Source organism: Anolis sagrei, chromosome 2, assembly GCF_037176765.1.
Source record: "Anolis sagrei isolate rAnoSag1 chromosome 2, rAnoSag1.mat, whole genome shotgun sequence".
In the NCBI taxonomy this organism is placed as follows: domain Eukaryota; kingdom Metazoa; phylum Chordata; class Lepidosauria; order Squamata; family Dactyloidae; genus Anolis; species Anolis sagrei.
Window position 1 is genome coordinate 195430330 of NC_090022.1, and position 21773 is coordinate 195452102.

At 41.9% G+C, this 21773-nt stretch overlaps 1 protein-coding gene across 1 annotated transcript in view; it reads right to left on the bottom strand.

Annotated features, from left to right (window-relative positions):
- Window positions 1-20379, bottom strand: part of IGFBP7 (insulin like growth factor binding protein 7) — a 29374-nt gene extending 8995 nt beyond the window's left edge. The window contains exon 1 of the mRNA XM_060762685.2: window positions 19855-20379. Within this exon, the coding sequence (XP_060618668.2) occupies window positions 19855-20311 (457 nt within the window). The 5' untranslated portion in view covers window positions 20312-20379. The remainder of the gene's footprint in view (window positions 1-19854) is intronic.
- Between the last annotated feature and the right edge of the window lie 1394 nt (window positions 20380-21773).

The following is a 21773-nucleotide window of genomic DNA, read 5'->3' on the forward strand; positions in this document are numbered from 1 at the left end:
AAATTTGTTTTCTATTTGAATATTTCCCTAAAGATCTAAGTGCTGTACAAACAAGGCCACAAAGCACAGTGAAATCATATCCTGCTGGCGTGCTAAGGTCCCTGGTTCAATCTCAGGGCATTGCTTGCTCAACAGGCATTAAGTAGAAAGGATAGGGGCCTTTCACACTTGACAACTTGTAGCACTTTATGTCCACTTGATCTACCTGGCTGCTATCCTATGGAATTGTGAGATTTGCAGTTTGGAGGGGCGCTACAGCTCTTTGAGTGAGAAGTCTAACCACCTCACGAAACTGTAAATACTAGGATCCCGCACAATTAAGCCATGGCAGTGAAAACGGAATCATAATACTGTAACAGTGTAGTGTAAAAGAGCCCCTGGAAAAGTTTCTTTGCCTGAAATATGGGACACAACCTTTGATAGTTGCAACAGGGTTCAAATCCCCACTTGGCCTTGAAATTCCACTGGGGCCCCTTCTACATTACCATATAATCCAGATTATCAAAGCAGATAATCCACATTATCTGCTTTGAACTGCAAGATTTACCAGTATATGAGTTTACACTGCCATATAATCCAGCTCAAAGCAGATAATCTGGATTTTATATGGCAGATTTTATATGGAGCCCCAGTGACGCAGCGGGTTAAATAACTAAGCTGCTGAACTTGCTGACCATAAGATTGGTGGTTTGAATCCAGAGAGCTGGGTGAGCTCCTGCTGTTAGCCCCAGCTTCTGCCAACCTAGTAGTTCAAAAAGATGGAAATGTGAGTAGATCAATAGGTACTGCTTCTGTGGGAAGATGACAGTGCTCCATGCCGCCATGCATGGAGCACTGTCATCTTGGAGGCATCTACGGACAATGCCAGCTCTTCGGCTTAGAAATGGAGATGAGCACCAACCCCCAGAGTTGGACATGACTACAATTAATGTCAAGGAGAAACCTTTACCTTTGTTATATGGCAGTACAGAAGGGACATGGGTAGCTGTAATCAAGTTACACACTCTTAGCCTCAGAGTGAAGTTCGGCGGTTCGAATATGCAAGATGGGATGAGCTCCCTTGGTCAGCTCCAGTTTCCCATGCAGAAATATGAGCGAAGCCTCCCATAGGATGGAGCAATGTCTCTGCAGACGGCCAATTCTCTCGCACCAGAAGTGACTTGCAGTTTCTCAAGCCGCTTCTGACACAATTTAAAAAAGCCTCAGAAAGCCCTATGATAGGATAGCCTTAGAGTCATGACAGGTTATCAATCATTTGAAGGAATACAACAACAATAGTAAGGTTAAAGTTATAAAAAATTGGTAGGAAGCCTATACTGGCTACTTGAATAAGTATATATAACTTATATTTAAGTCTGCTTAGTACACTTAACTAAGCAGCTAATGCAAGATTCCAGCAATGATTTGTAACATCCATGGGAATGAGTTTCCTTTTTGGTGTTTCTAATGATTTACATAGCAAACTACTTTAAAGTACTAATTTCCCATGGGTTGCAGTTAGGAAAACTTTATTTCAAGATCTGGGGCCTTTGCCTTCCTTTCTCCCTCTCTTTAATCTTGAAGTAGCCCACGACCCACTGAGCAGCGTTCCCAAGGCGCAAAGGAATTCAGACCTGCTGAGACCCTCTGGGAAATTCAAATATGTGCACTCAGAAGCTGGGAAATCAAAAAATTCCCAGGACTGTGAAATGGAAGTAAATTACTTTCACATAATACAACTTAGCCAGAGATCATTCTTGCACATATTCTGACCTTTAAAATTGGAGGTAGATAAAGAGCCTCATGATATCTCATTGAAATAAATATAGGTAGCTAATTTATTTATTTACCCTATCTGCATGGGGCACCCTTTTTCCTTCTTGCCAAGGCAGCAGCTATTGATTTACTTGCATTACATGCTTTCAAACTGCTAGATTGGCAGAAGCGAGGGCTGACAATTGGGAGCTCACCCTGACTTGTAGTTTCAAATTAAAAACATTATCTTATCTTTCCATAAATTCACCATGGTTCAATGTTCCTGTTAAATTTTCATTTTAACCATTTTGCCCAGTCAATTGGTAGATTTCCCTTAATTCTAATAATCAAACTTGCCAAAACAGGCATGCCTTCAACTTCTTTTGGAAGTGGCTTAAAGAAGATGGATTCCAACTAGAAAGGTTTCCCAGAGCCATGCATCACCTCTGACAGAGTCCTGTCTGCCCCACTCATTTCCGAGATTCTAGGACAGGGGTCCTCAAACTTTTAAACAGAGGGCAAGGTCACAGCCCCTCAAACTGTTGGAGGGCCATATTATAATTTGAAAAAAACATGAATGAATTCCTATCCACACTGCACATATCTTATTTGTAGTGCAAAAAAAAAAAACCCACTTAAAAACAATACAATAAACGAAGAACAATTTTAACAAATATAAACTTATTAGTATTTCAGTGGGAAGTGTGGGCCTGCTTTTGGCTGATGAGATTGAATTGTTGCTGTTGTTGTGTGCTTTCAAGTAGTTTCAGACTTAGGTTGACCCTGAGCGAGAGCCAGGTAAATGACCTTGGAGGGCCGTATCTGGCCCCCGGGCCTTAGTTTGAGGACCCCTGTTCTAGGCAATAGTACAAAGGACAAATCCTAGGCAGTGAAACTAATTTCATGGTCATGGGCATGTCCTCATGATAACAAAATATAACTTGGTCTCAAATATTTGGTTGGCCTCAGGTTTTGTTAAATGACAGCTCCATTATTCCCCTAACTCTAACCCTAACCCTTAAATGGAACTAGGACATTACAGCATGGCTGTTTTAATTTTTTTTCCATGTCAGAAACGGCTTGAGAAACTGCAAGTCATTTCTGGTGTGAGAGAATTGGCCACCTGTGAGACCTTGCCCAGGGGACACACAGATATGTTACCATCCTGTGGGAGGCTTTTCTCATGTTTCCGTCTTGGAAAGCTGGAGCTGACAGACATGAGCTCACCTTGTCTCGCGGATTCGAACGACCGGCCTTTAGGTCAGCAGTTCAGCTACCACAAGGGTTTAACCTATTGTGCCACTGTTTTAATGCTATATGCTGAACTGCTCCAAACTTATTTCTGCTCATGTATTCAGTGAAATTGGGGCATCATAAATTATCAGTTATCAATTAGGTCACTTAACATACGCAAGCAGAAACAAGTCCAATTTTACTGAACATGTGAGCAAAAATGAGTCTAGGACTTGGATGATTCAGCTGTGCTGAAATGGCAACATTCAACTGACCAATTATGCCCTAAAACTAAGACTAGAAGCAAAATTGCATTATATGTTGTGATCTGCAAAGCCAGTTCGAAAGTAAATAGCAACATAGGAATGGAGCACTTTATGAACCCAGGTGTTACCAACTCATGTTCCTGCTTGCCTCAAAGAAGGCCCTGTTATGCTACTGTTGTTTTTAAATCTGACATGAATGACATAATATAAGAAAGGGAAAAAAAGAAAAGTTACTTAATTGAGGTTCATTTTTAAAATTATACCCATTATACCCAAACTAATAAAGAATTTGAAGGTAAAGGTAAAGATTTTCTCCTGACATTAAGTCCAGTTGTGTCCGACTCTGGGGGTTGGTGCTTATCTCCATTTCTAAGCCAAAGAGCTGGCATTGTTCATAGACACCTCCAAGACATTGGTTTTATAGATTTATATAGTTTCATTGTTTCTATGGTTTTTATATGTATTTATGATTTAATTGTTTTTAACTGAGATATGTATGTGTGTGTGTGTATGTGTGTGTGTATGTGTGTGTATGGCATTTAATTTGCCAGTTCTGAGTCGCCTTCAGGCTGAAATAGGCAGGGAAAAAATGACGTAAACGAACAAACAAACAAATAAATAAGGGCATGTGGCCGGCATGACTGCACGGAGTGCCGTTACCTTCTTGCTGGAGCGGTACCTATTGATCTATTCATATTTGCATGTTTTCGAACTGCTAGGTTGGCAGAAGCTGGGGCCAACAGCAGGAGCTCATGCTGCTCCCTGGATTCAAACCTGCAACCTTTCGGTAAGCAAGTTCAGCAGCTCAGCAGTTCAGCCCATTGTGCCCCCGGGGTCTCCAATGAAGAACTTTAGAAAATGGTATTAAAGACCCTTCCACTTCTTACAGCTTACTGTATATGTGCCTTCAGGTTGCCTGTCAATTCATAGCTACCCCATGAATTTTATAGGACAAGGAATAGTCAGAGGTGCTTTTGCCAGTCCCTTCCTTTGAAAGATAACCTATTGCACCTGGTGGTCTCCCATTCATGTATTGACCTGCTTAGCTTCCAAGATAAGATAAGATCAGGTGCCTTTAGGGTATTTAGACCCTCAAAGGTCACTAGAGACACGCTGAACAACAACAAGCAAGATACTTGCTGTACCTCTCATCTTGGTACCCCATCTGGTTTAGACAGCAGACAAATTCTGGCTGCTGAAACTTGGACAAGTCCATATTCCCAAGTTATTTTAAATGTCATGGGTAGGTGAGCATTATTTGTTAAATGGGGTGCGCATATAAGGAATGAAATGTAAGTTTTTACTTGATGGAAATAGGAAGTTTTTAAAAAGGTGGAAGAAAGCTTAATCTTTCAGATTCGTAATTTTTTGGTGCAAATGTTGGAGAGTCAAAGTGATCTCTGGTCAAAAAAAGGTTGGAAACCACTGAGTTAGAGAGACTACGGCACATTCTGCACTAGCATATAAAATCCACATTATCTGCTTAGAACTGGATTATATGGCAGTGTAGATTCATAAAATCCAGTTCAAAGCAGATAGTGATTACCTACTTTGATAATCTGGATTATATGGCAGTGTAGAAGGAGCCTGAAATGGCTGGTGATTATGATGATGATGATGATAATTATAGATAATAAAACTTTATTTATATCTTGACCCAGAAGTAGTTCAGGACTGATATTTTGCCCAGACTCACAATTTGTAACAAAGTATGAATCTCGTAAATGAAATTGTTTTGTAAAGATACAAAGGGGTGATTTTTTTCATGCATTACAAAAATGTCATCTTCAAAAGGACAGGAAATGCCAGTTTCATTTTAGGTTCCAATGGAACACTTCCAGAAACCGCAGGATGTTAGTGGAGCCTTTGTATCCGGTTGTGTTGTGCTTGGAATTGCAACTGTGAAAGGCTTCACTGTTCCACAATGTTGTAGATATAGACCATTTCCCTGCAGGACATGGAGAATGTTAATGGAAATTCTTTGGTTTCACTGATAACTGGTTTGAGTTTCATAGTTAAGCAAATGGTCCCCAAGTCACACTGCAGCAAAGTAATATTGTTGTGATCACTTCCAAAGAGCTCAATTCCAAAGAGCTGAGATATGCTTCTGTCTGCAAAAAAAATTCTCCTTAAGAGTCAAGTCATGGATACTGCAGATTCTGGAACTGATCTGAGGTCCCTTTCCCTGGTTAATTCAATCACCACCCTGGATTTGATCATGTTCTAGAAATAGAAATCTAATCATCCACGTAGTGACACCAGTTTCGGTCAAACCGATGCTGAACTAACACAAATAGGCAGTGTAGATGAGCCCTGAGAGCAAGATGTATACTGGAATATCTTCAGTTAAAATTTCATCTTTTTTGTTTGAAGGAGGACAATGCATTCAGCCTCCTCAACGGAAATATGAAGGTCACAGTACTGGTATTACAAGATGCTCTAAAGAACACTGAAGTAATATTTGTGTGAGCTTGGTTGTTTACAAATAAGAATTTGTACAATTATATGATATAAGCAAACTCGTATTTTGATTCCATTTGATGCACTTTAGTTACCAGCCCCATTCTTTGAATTGTTGTTGCACCAGTCTGCCCACCCATTACGAGAAATGAATTGCATTTTGGTTGTTGGATTTGATGCCTGTTTTTATATATTGTAATATTGTTATAATGTTGTCGTCGTATTTCGTATTGTATTTTATTGAGTTATACTTTTAACTGTGTTGATTGGGCTTGGTCCCGTGTAAGCCGCTCCAAGTCCTTTCGGGGAGATGGAGGCATGGTATAAAAATCAAGTTGTTGTTGTTGTTGTTGTTGTTATTATTATTATTATTATTATTATTATTATTATTATATTCCAATCCTGGGCACATTAGATAGGGAGTAACTCTAATGAACACAGTGGTATCTGCTGTGAAATTTATGGATTACAGCACATTACACTTGAAAGAAGGACAAGAATGCAGTATTATCCGCTATTTATAGTAGTTGTACATAGCATGTTTTTTATCTGTCCACACCACATGTCTTTTGTTGTTGCAAAAACCATTCAACTACTGTCTTGTGGTTGTCTTGAATGGCATAGATGAATGATCTTATTCCTTAGGAAAAAATAACTCAAATCTGTTATTGAAGGGTCACTTATACACAGTGGTACATAGCAACAAACACAAAGAGTTATGTTTTTCAAGATTAATTTGGGGTACTGATGGAGGATATAGTAATATCTTTCATTTCTCTTTCAGGACAGACTTAAATAGTTCACCAAACATCCAGACATGCCATGATGAAGAACAGACAACTTCTCTGTGTTCTTCCTTTTCCCATTTATTGCTTTCATTACACAACACTGAGTTTAGATGGTTTATTTAACTTGGAAGATAAAAAAACTATTTCCAAAACAAATGTTGAATATTCACATACTGGAAGCTAATCATGAAAGGCAAAAGTGGCACCAAACTGTATGCTTGTTCTTGTTAAAAATGTTGACATTCAAAAATGCCATTTAGGATGTTGTTGTTGATTTTGTTTAGGGTTGCTAGGTGATCCTTATTGTCAGGCATGTCTTTTATCCTTGGGTCCACAAACTTTATCACTGGTGGGTATTTAAAAATATGCCAACATTATTTTAGTTCCTTGCAGAAAGTGTGTCTCTTTAAAGTTCTCTCCCTTGGATTCGCTTTCAGTTACCCTTAATGGACATAATATCCAGAGGCATGACTGGGCAAGTTTTACCCAAGTTATTAATTCTGGAAGGCAAAGAAACAGAGGGCAGTCTAAGACTTTCATGGCTGGAATCACTGGGTTGTTGTGTGTTTCCAGGCTTCATGGCCATGTTCCAGAAGCATTCTCTCCTGGTGTTTTACCTGCATCTATGGCAGGCATCACCAGAGGTTGTGAGGTCTGTTGGAAACTATCCTAGTTTCTAACAGAGAATGCTTCTGGAACATGGCCATACAGTCCGGAAAACACACAACAACTCAGTGATTCCGGCCATGAAAGCCTTCGACAATATATTTAATATCTCTATGGGGAGAAACTGTTCCAAGAAACATAGAAATTGGAAAAACTAAGGACCAGGAAATCACATCTACTGTGATGCCTGACTTTTCTTCTATGCTGCAGAGACATGGATACTGTCCTAGTTTCCAACATACCTTGCAACCTCTGAGGATGCCTGCCATAGTTGCAAGTGAAACATCAGGAGAGAATGCTACTGGAACATGGCCAGACAGCCTGGAAAACACACAACAACCCAATGCAAAAGATAGCTCTATACTCATCCAAGCAGGACAAATGTGTTGGGAAGTAGTAACATTGTTTGTTTCCGTTCTCAGTTTGTTTTTTGGTTTTTTTTAAAATCATTTCCCCCCTTTCAAGCATCTCATCAAACTACACTTGAAAGGATTCAATAAATCAACACAAGCAGGATCCTGAAAGAGCATAATGAGCGGATACAGAGGTAACATATGACAAAACAGGCTTCTTTAAGAAGAGCTCAGAGATGAAACAGTCAAGGGAAACAACTGTGTGCTCATCAGGTTTTTCAACGGTTGATATATATAGCTTAACTATTTTATTAAATAACAATGTTCTGAGTCTAGTTTAGGTCAAAATTAAAAGCAAATAAATTTCTGCGCTTGTAAAGATCAAGGAAATTGGATTGACATGACCACAAGCAGGTGGCCAACTTCCACTGTACACCTTGGGAATTTCCCCTCAAAAGTTACAAATACAGATTCCCAGTAGGAATGGCAAGAAATTTTTGAGAAGGGATCTCCGATTGCTAAAACAAAAAGGACTGTTCCCAATGAGTTAAGCTATTTTGCATATTTATTCTACAGCTGTTCCATGGGAACTCTTTGCTGTTTCAATTCCAGAATTGCACGCACCTGCTGCAGCATACAAAACGACTGTGTGACCCATGGATAACAAGCAGGATTAACATGGGGGCCCCCACTGCTGTGAAATTATGTTATGGCACCTGGGAGGTCGAATCAGTCAAAACCCACCCTCCAGCCCCTCATGTCAGGCAAGATTTCTGTGGGGAAATCTCTTGGTCTGCATCTGCTTATAAAGTAATTTGAGTGGAAATAATGCTGGCCAGCTTTGCAAAAAAATTGACCATTTATCTTTTATATCTTTTTCTAATGTACTGAGTTGTTTTGTTCCCACAAAGAAAAAAAAAGATGGATGTTAAAGATGGAAGGGAAAAGAGAACATAACCATAATAGCCTCAAGGCGTTTGTGCGCTAGGCATATTTCCAAAGTCTTGCTTCAGCAAAGGTCACATGCATGCTTTCCTGAAAATATTTGGAGTGAAAGCACATGTTTAGAGGATTACTGGACCCAAAGCCCTGTTGCTCAGAGTGACAAGGCATTAATAGCACTAGAAAACACTGAGGAGTCTTTCAAAGCTTACAATGCTTTCTCTCCCTCCCCTCCTCTACAGTTAGGCTAATGCCATTGAGTTATTGAAAGATGCTAGGACACAGCTTGAATGGTCACCAAAAATTAAAAACACTCTACTAGATCTTAGCTAGTATGTTTATGTGCTGGACTAGGGGCCTGTCCAGATAGCACCTTTATCCCAGGAGCTTCTGCAGCAAACAGGAGGGTGGCCAGATGCTGTAAACACAGAAGCAATTGCTACAAAAGGTAAAACATTGCAAGATTTCCAGGTGCAGGTATATTGCAGTTTTGGGCTGAATATCCGCATCTTCAAATGTCTGCATGTCCTTGCAATCTGAAATCACGGGATTTTTTTATCTGGGTTTGTTCTCAGGTTTTAGATGTTTGTTCCTGATTGGTCAGTTCCTAAAAAGGTGACATTTGAATAGAAGGCAAAAACTTTGTTTGTGTGCCAAAAACTTCTGTTTCTCTGGCCAGGACAAAGAACGGAACTTTTGCAGTGATTTTCCACACATTCGCATCTTGAAGGTTTTCTTATTAAAAAAAATGTCGAAGTTTCCGGTGGAAGTCCTGCCGCAGCCGTCTTGGGAGCTTCTAAATCTCGCAACAAAGCTGATGCTCTGGACAATGGAGGCAGAAATCCTGAGACCAACACGTCTGTATGTGGACCTCTTCTGAATTCCTGGAATATTTTTTTTTTGCCCCTGTTTAGAACCCATGATTTAGTGCTGTCTGGAAGTGCCCGAAGACTCTGGAGGACCATGTTCTGAAAGCTCAATTCAATTATTGAAAGCCATAGGGTGATTATAAGATAGCTATAATATTTCAGATTAAAATAAAATAAAAAGGGGGCTGTCCAGACAACATTTTGGACAATCTTGAATTAATTCAACACAAACAAGAATTAATTCAACACAAACCCTGGTTTGTGGTGAATTAATTAGATAGTGGGTCTATTTTTGCACCTTCTTGGAAGGTGTGGGATAAATCCACTACTTCCGGTGTCTGGACTGCAGTCCAGACACCATTTCCACAGGTTACAGACTAAATTAGTCTGGAAAACTGTGGGAATACCCACCCCTTCCCAAAATCCTAAAAAAAAACCCTTAAAAATAAAAGTGCTTACTGGCCTCCATAGGAGGGCTGTGGCAGCTCTCCTGGTGCGTCATTTCTACACGCCAGGAGAGTTGCCGCAGCTCTTCCTATAAAGGAGGGGGGAGGGTCTCCAGGTATTCTCCCAGGCCAGTCTGGGGTGCACTTTCTGTGGAGAGGGCTCCAGGAACATCCATGTTTTTAAAACACGGATGATTCTGGGATAAAGCCCTGTCTGGAAGGGCCCATAGAAAGACAACTAGCATAGAACTACTTGCTCCCATTTTTTCTTGGAGTACTTATTTTTATTATGTGATACACCTCAGAAAAAACCAGAGCACAAACCTACAGGTAACTGAAAATTGCTTCGGCCTTTGCAGTGAACTTGAAACTAAGATGTGGATGACAATTCTGTAATATTGTGTTTATGGGTAGATTTGATGGCTAAAAGTATGGATTTTGCTATGGATAAATCTGGGGCAAAACTTAGAGAAATGTAAAGAACAGATTTTCCTGCATGGCAGGGGGTTAGACTGGATGGCCCTTGTGGTCTCCTCTAATCCTATGGTTATATGAAATATTTTCCTCTTCTAAATGCATAAAGAGAACATACTCATCAAGAACTAAATAGGAAGAAAAGATTGACTTATTTGAGGGGTTACAATTGGGTGAGGTTGTAAATTGCATTGATGATCCAAAAATATCTACATGTACACAAATACAGAGAAAAAACAAGGAATGTCAATGAGGAAAAAGAATGAAAATGCAGTCTGAAAAAATAGATGGGATAAGATGCTCAAGGAAAACAACTTGCCTCTTTTAGGGACCCAGCACAAAGGCAGTGGTAAGAGGCAGAGGTAAGACGCTCCCATCCCATTGCACCTCCCTGGTACAAACTGGAGAAAAGAAGGAAGTTCTCCTTTCTTCCCCACTATTTTCCCCTTCTGAGTGGCATTCAGCAACAACATAGGGAAGACTGAATGAAAGAGCACGTGCCATTTTGGGTACTTGCGGTGGAGTGAATTGCCAATGGTGATTTTTAAATAAGGATTACTGCATAGCCTCTCTGTAGAGAGGCTGCAGTAGACATTTCCTGTAAAAGCCTGTCTGCCCTATTAAAAATGGCCGCCACAGTCTCTTATATATACAGAAATATTTTTTGGTGTGCATTTGCATCAGTTACTAACAAAAAGTGCCCAGGTCACGTCCAGCAAATACAACTGGCATTATTAATTTCCATTGCAACATCTTATAAAACATTGTTTAACAAATCTGATTGTTAACTAAGAACTCGGAGCCCCCGGTGGCATGATGGGTTAAACCCTTGTGCTGGCAGGACTACTGACCGACAGTGGTTCAAATCTGGGGAGAGTGGGTTGAGCTCCCTATGTCAACTCCAGCTCCCCATGCAGGGACATGAGAGAAGCCTCCTAAAATAATGGTAAAACATTAAACATCCAGGCGTCCCCTAGGCAACATCTTTGAAGGCGGCCAATTCTCTCACACCAGAAGCAACTTGCAGTTTCTCAAGTCGCTCCTGACACTGAAAAAACAAACAAACTAAAAACTATGCGCTAGCTGTTCTTAAGAAATCGCCACAGCAGGATATTGAACCTGAAATAATACAGCACAGCCAGATCCAATTCTGCATGAATTTTCGTGGTCTCCTTAGGTCACAGTCTTTTCTTTTACTCTATAACAAAGATGGACGTTGTGTGGCCTCTCTTACTGTACTAAGTGGAAAGCACATTATCCTAATTTGAAATTTATGGGAGAATGGCACACTACATGGTTGGGCGCACCTTCTTTTATTGTTGTCCTTAATAGATTCAGAGACATAATTCTAAGTAATTAGTGAATAGCAATCTAACAAATACTAGAGGATTTTGCTCACCAGCAGAGACTTGCTATTTTTCAAACCCTTCTCACAATTTTTACACTTCCACATTTGTGTCCCTGCTGATCTACTATGAGGGACAAAAACGTGTAGCTTCTAAGAGACTGGTGGTTATCTCAGGCACTGCTCTGTACTTTCTTTTTTAATGGTCATTTCCTTGACAACTTTTAAATCACTCATCCAGTGTGGTCCTGTCCCTACAACCATTTCATTTTGGTATTCCCAGGACATGCTGGAAACTGAGAACAGATTGCAGTTTGTTACACTTTGAAAAGCTTGAATTTCCATGTTCTGGTCATACTAAATCATTGTGACAAAATATATCTGAAAGCTTCCAAGGAACGAATAAAATAAGATATATTCCAAACCAGGGTTACATGTACTAGGAGGGAATCTCAGCTAGTATCAAAATATAAGATTTGCTTTTGGGATTTTCATATTTACTTTTTAGAAGCTGTAGATGGTTAAATCTGTAGAAACAGAGCGCTGACTGTATTTCTTTCTTTTTGTTGGGTTTCATCCCTAACTGCACAGGTCTCCAGCCCTCAATGAGTAGTTAGCCTAAGATAGATTAGAACGAGGGATTCCTTTCCCTAAATTCCTATGAATGCCTATCTTAAGAAGGGGCTTAGAAGGGGCATTGTCTTATTCATCCTGCATGCAGCCAGATCCTCCCCCTTTGAATACTTAGCAATGTGATTTCTTCAGGGAAAACGTAATTGGTGGGGACGAAGGACTGGACCTTCTTGGTGGTGGCTCCCCGCCTGTGGAATTCGCTCCTCAGCGAAGTTAGGGTATCTATATCCTTCCTTTCTTTCAGAAAGAAGTTGAAAACGTGGTTGTGGGATGAGGCTTTCGGGTAGCACGCAATGACAATGGCAATGATGACAATAGTTATGGAAATGGACTACTGTGTTTTTGTGTCAGTAAAATAATAATAATAATAATAATTAATTTTTAGCCAGGAAAGATCCAAGGATAAAATATTGCAAAACCTAGTTGGTAACACATGAAAGTGAATTGCGTCCTTACATGAGGGTCCTGGTATGTTGACTAGGGCTATACTAGGCAAGAATAACGGAATAAAAAACAAAACCATTGAGGAAAATACTACAGCTCCAATCCAGGACAAAGGCCTCATCTACACTATTTGAAACTGCATTATATGTTCAATCTAGACTCATGCAATGCAGTTTAACTGCATTGGACTACATTATAGGAGTCTACATCAGTGGTTCCCAACCTTTTTTTGACCAAGGACCACTTGACCAGGGACCACTTTAACCAGAGACCACTCCCCAACATTAGTACCAAAAGGGTTATGAATCAGTTTTTGGTCAACTTCAGATTTGATTTGGTTATTTGGGGTTCTGATTCAGAAAATTGCATTGGACAGACCACATCAGCTCTAGTTTCTGATACAGAACATATGCTATCTAGTAGTCACCATCTGCTCACCCACAGAAAACCATATTTAATAAGCCTCAGCACTATAAGAGGGTTTCGCGAGACTAGTTACTCTTGTTGCAACGGTGTTGTAAGGGTGAGGCCACAGACCATATTTTAGTTCTTGAGGGCCACTGGTGGTCCATGGACCACAGGTTGGGAACCACTGGTCTACACTGACCATACAATGCAGTTTCTAATTGTGTTATATGGCCCTGCCGATGGGGCCAGCTTTAAGGATGTGGCTGCACATTGATTTCAAAGGGACAAAGCACAACCAGGCTACAAGAAATAACTAGTCCCAACTAAAGCAGACACAGTGCATTAATTACTAGATGGTAAATAACTAGATATGTAAATACCATGGTGTCATTTGACCTACAACTATGGTTTGAGCTAGCAATTATATTCAGATCCTAGGCTCATACTGAGCTGTGATCCAAGAGTGGCTTGTCCTCACAATAATCCAGAACTGTTCTCACTTAAGGTCATTGTTAAAAGCAAACTTGTAATTCCTTCATTATTTCAAAAAGGCATTAATACTGGATGCTTGGTAAGATGCAACTTTATTTAAGATGCTTAGAGGAGAGGTCACGGATTAACTAAACATCCTTAATGAACAGTAACTCTAGTAAATACTAAAGTTTAATGGGTGGTCAGACTGAGAGGTCAGTGACGTCTCTCCAGTGTGGTCTCCTTTTCAAATGTAGGGTCTGCCAAGCAACCATGCTGTATTTTGGATTTTTCCAGATTTTGGAATACTAGCATATATATAATAAGATATGTTGGAGATTGGAGCCCAAAGTCCAAGCACAACAATAATTTGTGTTTCATGTATACTTTATACACATAACTTGAAGGTAATTTTATGCACAGTAGTTTTAATAATTCTGTAGATGAAACAACGTTTGTGCACACTAGGATTTCTCAATCTGGGGGTTGGGAACCCTGGGAGGGTCACAAGGGGGGTTGTCAGAGGGGTAGACAAAGACCATAGGAAAACACAGTATTTTCTGTTGGTCATGGGGTTCTTTGTGGGAAGTTTGGCCCAATTATTTCGTTGGTGGGGTTCAGAATGCTCTTTGATTGTAGGTGAACTATAAATCCCAGAAACAAGAACTCCATAATGTCAAGGTTTGTTTTCCCCAAACTTCACCAGTGTTCACATTTGGGCATGTTGAGTATTTGTGCCAAGTTTGGCCCGTATCCATCATTGTTTGAGTCCACAGTGCTCTCAGGATGTAGGAGAACTACAACTCCAAAACTCAAGGTCAATGCCCACCAAACCCAAAAATAATTTTATGGTTGGGGATCACCACAACATAAAGAACTGTATTAAGTGGTCACAGCATTAGGAAGGTTGAGAACTACTGGTGTACACTGACCAATCAGAAAGCAAAGTGATCAGTATCTCAGCCACCCATATGAACAATAGTGTAATATCCCGGATTTTGGAATATCCATATAAGGAATACTCAATCAGTGTCTGAAAGAACACGTGAACTTGCTGATTCTGAGCACTGTAAAGCAGGTAGTGGAACATCTTTCTTTTGCAAGACTCAGAAGCAATAGTCCAAAAATGTGACAATACCATAGTCAAGATGAGCTCTGGCTGGGAAAATAGAAAAGACTAAACAACACACTTGCACACAGCATGGAGTATCAGGACAGATTTTTGTTTATACTCTTTTGGGAAATTGATCATTCTTTACCTGCTAAACACCATTATTGGTGTTTTGCTAACTGCATTCTTTTCTCTTTCCTTCTAACTTCATTAGTGCCATCTCATGGAGTGAATAATTTATCAACTATTCTGACATTTTAGCACTTGGACAGCTGGAATGTAATACAAGCAAAATAAAATACTTTTGTTCACAACTCATAATTGAATTAAGCAATTTGCCGCTACACGACATGATGTCTACTAGCCTAGGGGGCTCTAAAAGGGATCAAAGATGGTCACCCAGAATGAATGCATCTGTGCCTAAATATCAAAACACAGATTAAATAGACGTACAAGTTCAATGGCAATGCATTTCTACATTAAACAGAGGAAAAATGTTGCAGGGATTGATGGCCTTGTAGCCTCACTCTTCCTCCTCCTCCACTATCTCAATTCCCCCCTATCTATGAGTGTGCTCTCCTTTGGAGAAACAAACATGGTCATATTATTTAACCAGGAAAGATATTTCTGCACCTTTCACCTATCGCAGAGTAACCACATCCTGCCTCTATATCCTTGGAGTGAAAGAACAGGGTCTTCCCACTTAGGGCAGATGCCAGGATTTCCATACAGGACTCAGTTCTGCCCTTAAATAGACTTATAACCATTCTATTATAGTACTCTAAGACCAAAACTTGGAGCTTAACACTTGAACTTTGTTGCAGTATGGTTCCAAATTGTTTCCAACTTATGGCAACTCTAAAGCTACCATGAACATTTCCTGGCAAGATTAAAAGTTTGTCATGGATTTCCTCTGAGCCTGGGAAAGTGTGTCTTCCCCAAAATCACCCAATGGGTTTCATGGCCAAGAGAAGATTTCCTGGTCTCCAGAGTCATAGTCCCTGGTCATAATTGAGTCATAGTCCCTGGGCATTACATTCCACCAATTCACTTTCATCACAGCCTCAAGGTCTGTATTAGAAACAGACCAGAATTGTGTATTTAAAGGTAAACCTTTCATCTGGTGTTCTTGTTGTGTGCCTTCAAGTAATTTCTTGCAGCCTCTGGTGGCACAGTGGAAGCAGGACTGAAGACTGACAGGTTGAAGGTTCGAATCCAGGGAGAGTGTGGATGAGCTCTCTCTATCAGCTCCAGCTTCTCATACAGGGACATGAGAGAAGCCTCCCACAAGGATGGTAATACATCAAAACATCCGGGCATCCCCTGGGCAACATCCTTGCAGATGACCAATTCTCTCACACCAGAAGTGACTTGCAGTTTCTCAAGTCATTCCAGACATGAAAAAAAAATCTGACTTGTGGAGACGCTAAGACTATCTCATCACAAGGCTTTCTTGGCACGATTTCTCCAAATGAACAAGGACTTTTAATTCCCACTTGGCTAACTGAAGCAATAAAAATGAATCCCCCAAATTCAAATTACAGTGTTAAAAGGGACCTAAATGCAAGTATCAGGAGCTCTGTTTAGTTCTGAAAGTTTGAATAAACTCCGGAGCACATAATTGTTTAGGTCAGATCTGGATTGGGACGCTTCCCAATGGTGGAGCCAATGCCCCAGTGTCTCCTCCACATGAAACCAGCTCTGCATATACAGCACAGATTGTTGCTGCGGTAGAGTGTCTTGCAGATAAAAAGGCGATCTCCAAACTGAGTACGAACAGAGATTTTTAATCTCTGTTCACAAACCCACCAAGAAAATCCAACAAATGCTACATTCAGCAAAGGACAAGAGGGATCCTCTCACCTCTGCAGGAGTCTACCGTATACCATGCAGCTGTGGACAAGTCTACATTGGGACCACCAAATGCAGCGTTGCCCAAACACGAATCAAGGAACACAAAAGGCACTGCAGACTACTTCAACCAGAGAAGTCAGCCATAGCAGAGCACCTGATGAACCAGCCTGGACACAGCATATTATTTGAGAACACAGAAATGCTGGACCACACCAACAACCACCATGTCAGACTACACAGAGAAGCCATTGAAATCCACAAGCATGTGGACAATTTCAACAGAAAGGAAGAGACCATGAAAATGAACAAAATCTGGCTACCAGTATTAAAAAACTCTAAAATTACAACAGCAAAACAGCAGAGAGGAAACAACCAGGCACATCTTAACACCTCTCAACAAAAGATTTTCCCAGGCTCAGCCAGGCCTTCAAATGCTAATGAAGGTGGTCAGTTGAAACATTCACACCTAGCTCCAGCAGAGAAGAGCTCTTTGCCCCACCCCAGCCATTCCACAGATATATAAACCCATTGTCCTAATTCCAACAGACCTCACTACCTCTGAGGATGCTTGCCGTAGATGCAGGCAAAACGGCAGGAGAAATGCCTCTAGAACATGGCCCTATAGCCCGAAAAAACCCACAAGAACCTAGTGATTCCAGCCATGAAAGCCTTCGACAATACAGAGATTTTTAAGCTTCAAGAGTGCTTCATGGAATGTGCCAAGCCTTCTTCCACTCACATTTCAGTCTCTAGAGCAGTCTAAACTTTTAATAATGTGGCCAAAATAGTTTTCTGAAACTCTGTGGGAAACCATCACCAACTAATGCTCACCCAGTTCCCTCATAGGATTCAAGGTTAATTTCTCATGCAAGCAAGAGGTGGAAATGCAATGACTGCTATTGTGCTTATCATTCCATTATAGTCGACCCTCCATATCCATGGATCCTGCACCCAAAGATACAACCATCCACAGCTTGAAAATATTCTCTCTCCCCTGCTTCACAAATCCTAAAAGCAAACCTTGATTCTGCCATTTTAGATAAGGGATACCACTCTACTATGCTACTGTACATTATGGGACTTGAGCATCTGGTTAGCTACAGAAAATCTTGCTGACTGGATGGGTGGTAGTTCAAGCCATGGGTCGGGGTGAACTCCCACCATCAGCCCTAGCTTCAGCTTACCTAACAGCTCAAAAACAGCAAAGTGAGTAGATCAATAGGTACTGCTTTGGCGGGGAGGTAAAAAGTGCCTCTGAAGAAGTCATGCCGGCAATACGATCAGGAAGGCGTCCATGGACAACAGGTTCCTCGGCATGTGAAAGGAAACAACAGCACCTCCTCATGGCCAAGTCGAGCACAGCCTCCAGATGTCGGAAATGAAAAAGAGGCTTTGCTTCTGTCTATGTAGTGTCTGTCACTGTTAATTGTATAACAGCACTGAATGTTTGCCATGTATGTGTTCTGTAATCCACTCTGAGTCCCCTCGGGGAGATAGAGCAGAATATAAATAAAGATTATTATTATTATTATTATTATTATTATTATTAGAAACACAACAAGATGAGTCCACAGCAGATACTCTGCTGTCACACGCTGGACCCTTCCCAAGTGTCTAGGACTGTGTGATGTATTGGAGAATAATGCGTGCAGATCCCAGTAAGATGGCCTTCTGCAGCTGGCTGATGGTAATCTTGTCAGCGCCGATTGTATTTAAGTGCAGGCCAAGGTCTTTAGGCACTGCACCCAGTGTGCCAATCACCACTGGGACCACCTTGACTGGCTTGGGCCAGAGTCTTTGCAGTTCAATCTTTAAATCCTTATATTGCATTATTATTATTATTATTATTATTATTATTATTATTTCCAGTCGTAGATCAGCATAGGAAATAATGATCACAATCATACAAAATTAGTACATTTAGTACACCTCCTAACAAAGGATTCCTCCCAGCGGTTTTTGAGTTATGTTAATCCCACAAACGAACATTACATTTTTATTTATATAGACTAGCCATCCCCTGCCACATGTTGCTGTGGCTCAGTCTGTGTATATGTGTTTTGTGTGTGTATGTATGTGTGTTTGTGTATATTTGTGGTTATGCGCATGAGTTGTAATGTATTTTTTTGGCTTTTTTAGCCCCTTCTGTTGCGTTTTTCCATGTTTTTATGAGTGATGGTCACTCATTGGCCTGACAGGTGTATTGTGTACCAATTTGGTATCAATTTGTCCAGTGGTTTTTGAGTTACGTCAATCCCACAAATGAATGTTACATTTTTATTTAACAAGCTGCATGGCCATTCAATGGTAATCAAGGCAGCCAATTGAAACTTTCCCACTTGCCTTTCTCCCACCCTGGACATTCCACAGATATACCAATCTCACTTGCCTAGTTTCCAACCTCTGAGGATGCCTGTCAGGGATAGAATCATAGAATCATAGAATCAAAGAGTTGGAAGAGACCTCATGGGCCATCCAGTCCAGCCCCCTGCCAAGAAGCAGGAATATTGCATTCAAATCACCCCTGACAGGTGGCCATCCAGCCCCTGTTTAAAAGCTTCCAAAGAAGGAGCCTCCACCACACTCTGGGGCAGAGAGTTCCACTGCTGAACGGCTCTCACAGTCAGGAAGTTCTTCCTCGTGTTCAGATGGAATCTCCTCTCTTGTAGTTTGAAGCCATTGTTCCGCGTCCTAGTCTCCAAGGAAGCAGAAAACAAGCTTGCTCCCTCCTCGCTGTGGCTTCCTCTCACATATTTATACATGGCTATCATATCTCCTCTCAGCCTTCTCTTCTTCAGGCTAAACATGCCCAGCTCCTTAAGCCGCTCCTCATAGGGCTTGTTCTCCAGACCCTTGATCATTTTAGCCGCCCTCCTCTGGACACATTCCAGCTTGTCAATATCTCTCTTGAATTGTGGTGCCCAGAATTGGACACAATATTCCAGGTGTTGTCTAACCAAAGCAGAATAGAGGGGTAGCATTACTTCCCTGGACCTAGACACTATGCTCCTATTGATGCAGGCCAAAATCCCATTGTGGGCAAAAGGTCAGGAGAGAATGCTTCTGGGGCATGGCTATACAGTCTGGAAAACTCACAGCAAGCTGATTAATTGTATATTCGGATTAAATAAGTCGAATATTAAGAAAATAATAATAAAATGATCAAAGGATGATGGTGGTGATGAGGTTGGAACAGGCATGGGCAAACTTGGGCCCTCCAGGGGTTTTGGACTTCAACTCCCACAATTCCTAACAGCCTACCGGCTGTTAGGAATTGTGGGAGTTGAAGTCCAAAACCCCTGGAGGGCCCAAGTTTGCTTATGGCTGGGTTAGACGGGAGGGAAAGGCAGTTCTGACCTTGCTCGCAGGGCCCCTTGGCGCGCTGGGCGACGGGCGCCTGCCCTCTGGCCTGGGCGCGGAGGCTGGCGGCGCGGAGCTGGCAGGCGGAAGGGTAGGTGATGCCGTCGCTGCCGCAGACCGGGTAGCGGCTCTTGCACTGGCAGATCCCGGCCCCGCGGGGGGAGCCTTTGGCCGAGGCGCGGCGCCGGCACTCCAGCCCGGCCCCGCACCGCCCCGCTCCCGCTCCCGCGAAGCCGCAGGCCTCTCCCTCTCCGCGGGCGCAGCGCCAGCAGCAGCTCCTGCAGCCGCCCTCGCGCACCTTGCCCAGCGGACAGCCTCCCGGAGGAAGGGCAGGGCAGGAGGAGGGCAGGCAGGGCGGGCAAGGGGACTCCGTCGAGGAGGAGGAGGAGGAGGGCAAGGAGGAGAAGAAGAAGAAGCAACAGGCGCCCAGGAGAAGGACACGCGGGGCGGACATCCTGGCGGCCGGAGAAGCACTGAGAGAGCGGCGGGAGGAGGACCGAAGGAGAGACAGGGAGAAACTCCTCCTCCTGTGTGTGGTCCACGCAAAACCGCCCCCAGAGAAGCAACTCCCACTCCCACTGGACTTTTTAACACTTCAGAGGGGGACTCCTATTAGCAAGAAACCAGAATACACCTATTGGCACCGGGATTGTGAAGTGTCAGCTGCATTAAGATCACTACATGAGTTCGAAGCCAGCCCAGGTCGGAGTGAGCTTCCAACCAATTTGTGTAGCTTGCTGTCGACCTCTAATAATAATAGTAATAATAATAATAATAATAAAACCCTTTATTTATACTCCACCACCATCTCCCCAATGGGACTCGGAGCAGCTTACATGAAGCCAAGCCCGACAACACATCAAGCAAAAACAATACAATTAATATAACTCAGGGGTCCTCAAACTAAAGCTAGATGTGGCCCTCCAAGGTCATTTACCTGGCCCTCACTCTGGGTCAACCTAAGTCTGAAACGACTTGAAAGCACACAACAATAACAACAATCCTATCTCATCAGCCAAAAGGAGGCCCACACTTCTCATTGAAATACTAATAAGTTTATATTTGTTAAAATTGTTCTTCATTTTAATTGTTGAAAGAAGAAAGCGCAAAAGCCGGGTTGCAGCTAAACATACAAAAAACCAAGATTATGGCAACAAGAATGATTGACAACTGGGAAATAGAGGGAGAAAATGTGGAGGCCGTGACACACTTTGTATTTCTAGGTGCAAAGATTACTGCAGATGCAGACTGTGGCCAGGAAATCAAAAGACGCTTACTTCTTGGGAGGAGAGCAATGTCCAGTCTTGACAAAATAGTAAAGAGCAGAGACATTACACTGGCAACAAAGATCCGCCTAGTCAAAGCCATGGTCTTCCCTGTAGTCACCTACGGATGTGAGAGCTGGACCTTAGGGAAGGCTGAGCGAAGGAAGATCGATGCTTTTGAGCTGTGGTGCTGGAGGAAAGTTCTGAGAGTGCCTTGGACTGCGAGAAGATCCAACCAGTCCATCCTCCAGGAAATAAAGCCCGGCTGCTCATTGGAGGAAAGGATACTAGAGACAAAGTTGAAGTACTTTGGACACATCATGAGGAGACAGCAAAGCCTAGAGAAGACAATTATGCTGGGGAAAGTGGAAGGTAAAAGGAAGAGGGGCCGACCAAGGGCAAGATGGATGGATGGCATCCTTGAAGTAATGTTTTAACCTGACCTTGAAGGAGCTGGGGGTGGTGACGGCTGACAGGGAGCTCTGGCGTGGGCTGGTCCATGAGGTCACGAAGAGTTGGAGACGACTGAACGAATGAACAACAACAAATTGTTTTTAAAGTGTTTTTTGCACTACAAATGAGATATGTGCAGTGTGCATAGGAATTCATAGGGGTATGCAAATTTTACAGCAATGGAGAGAGAAAAGAACC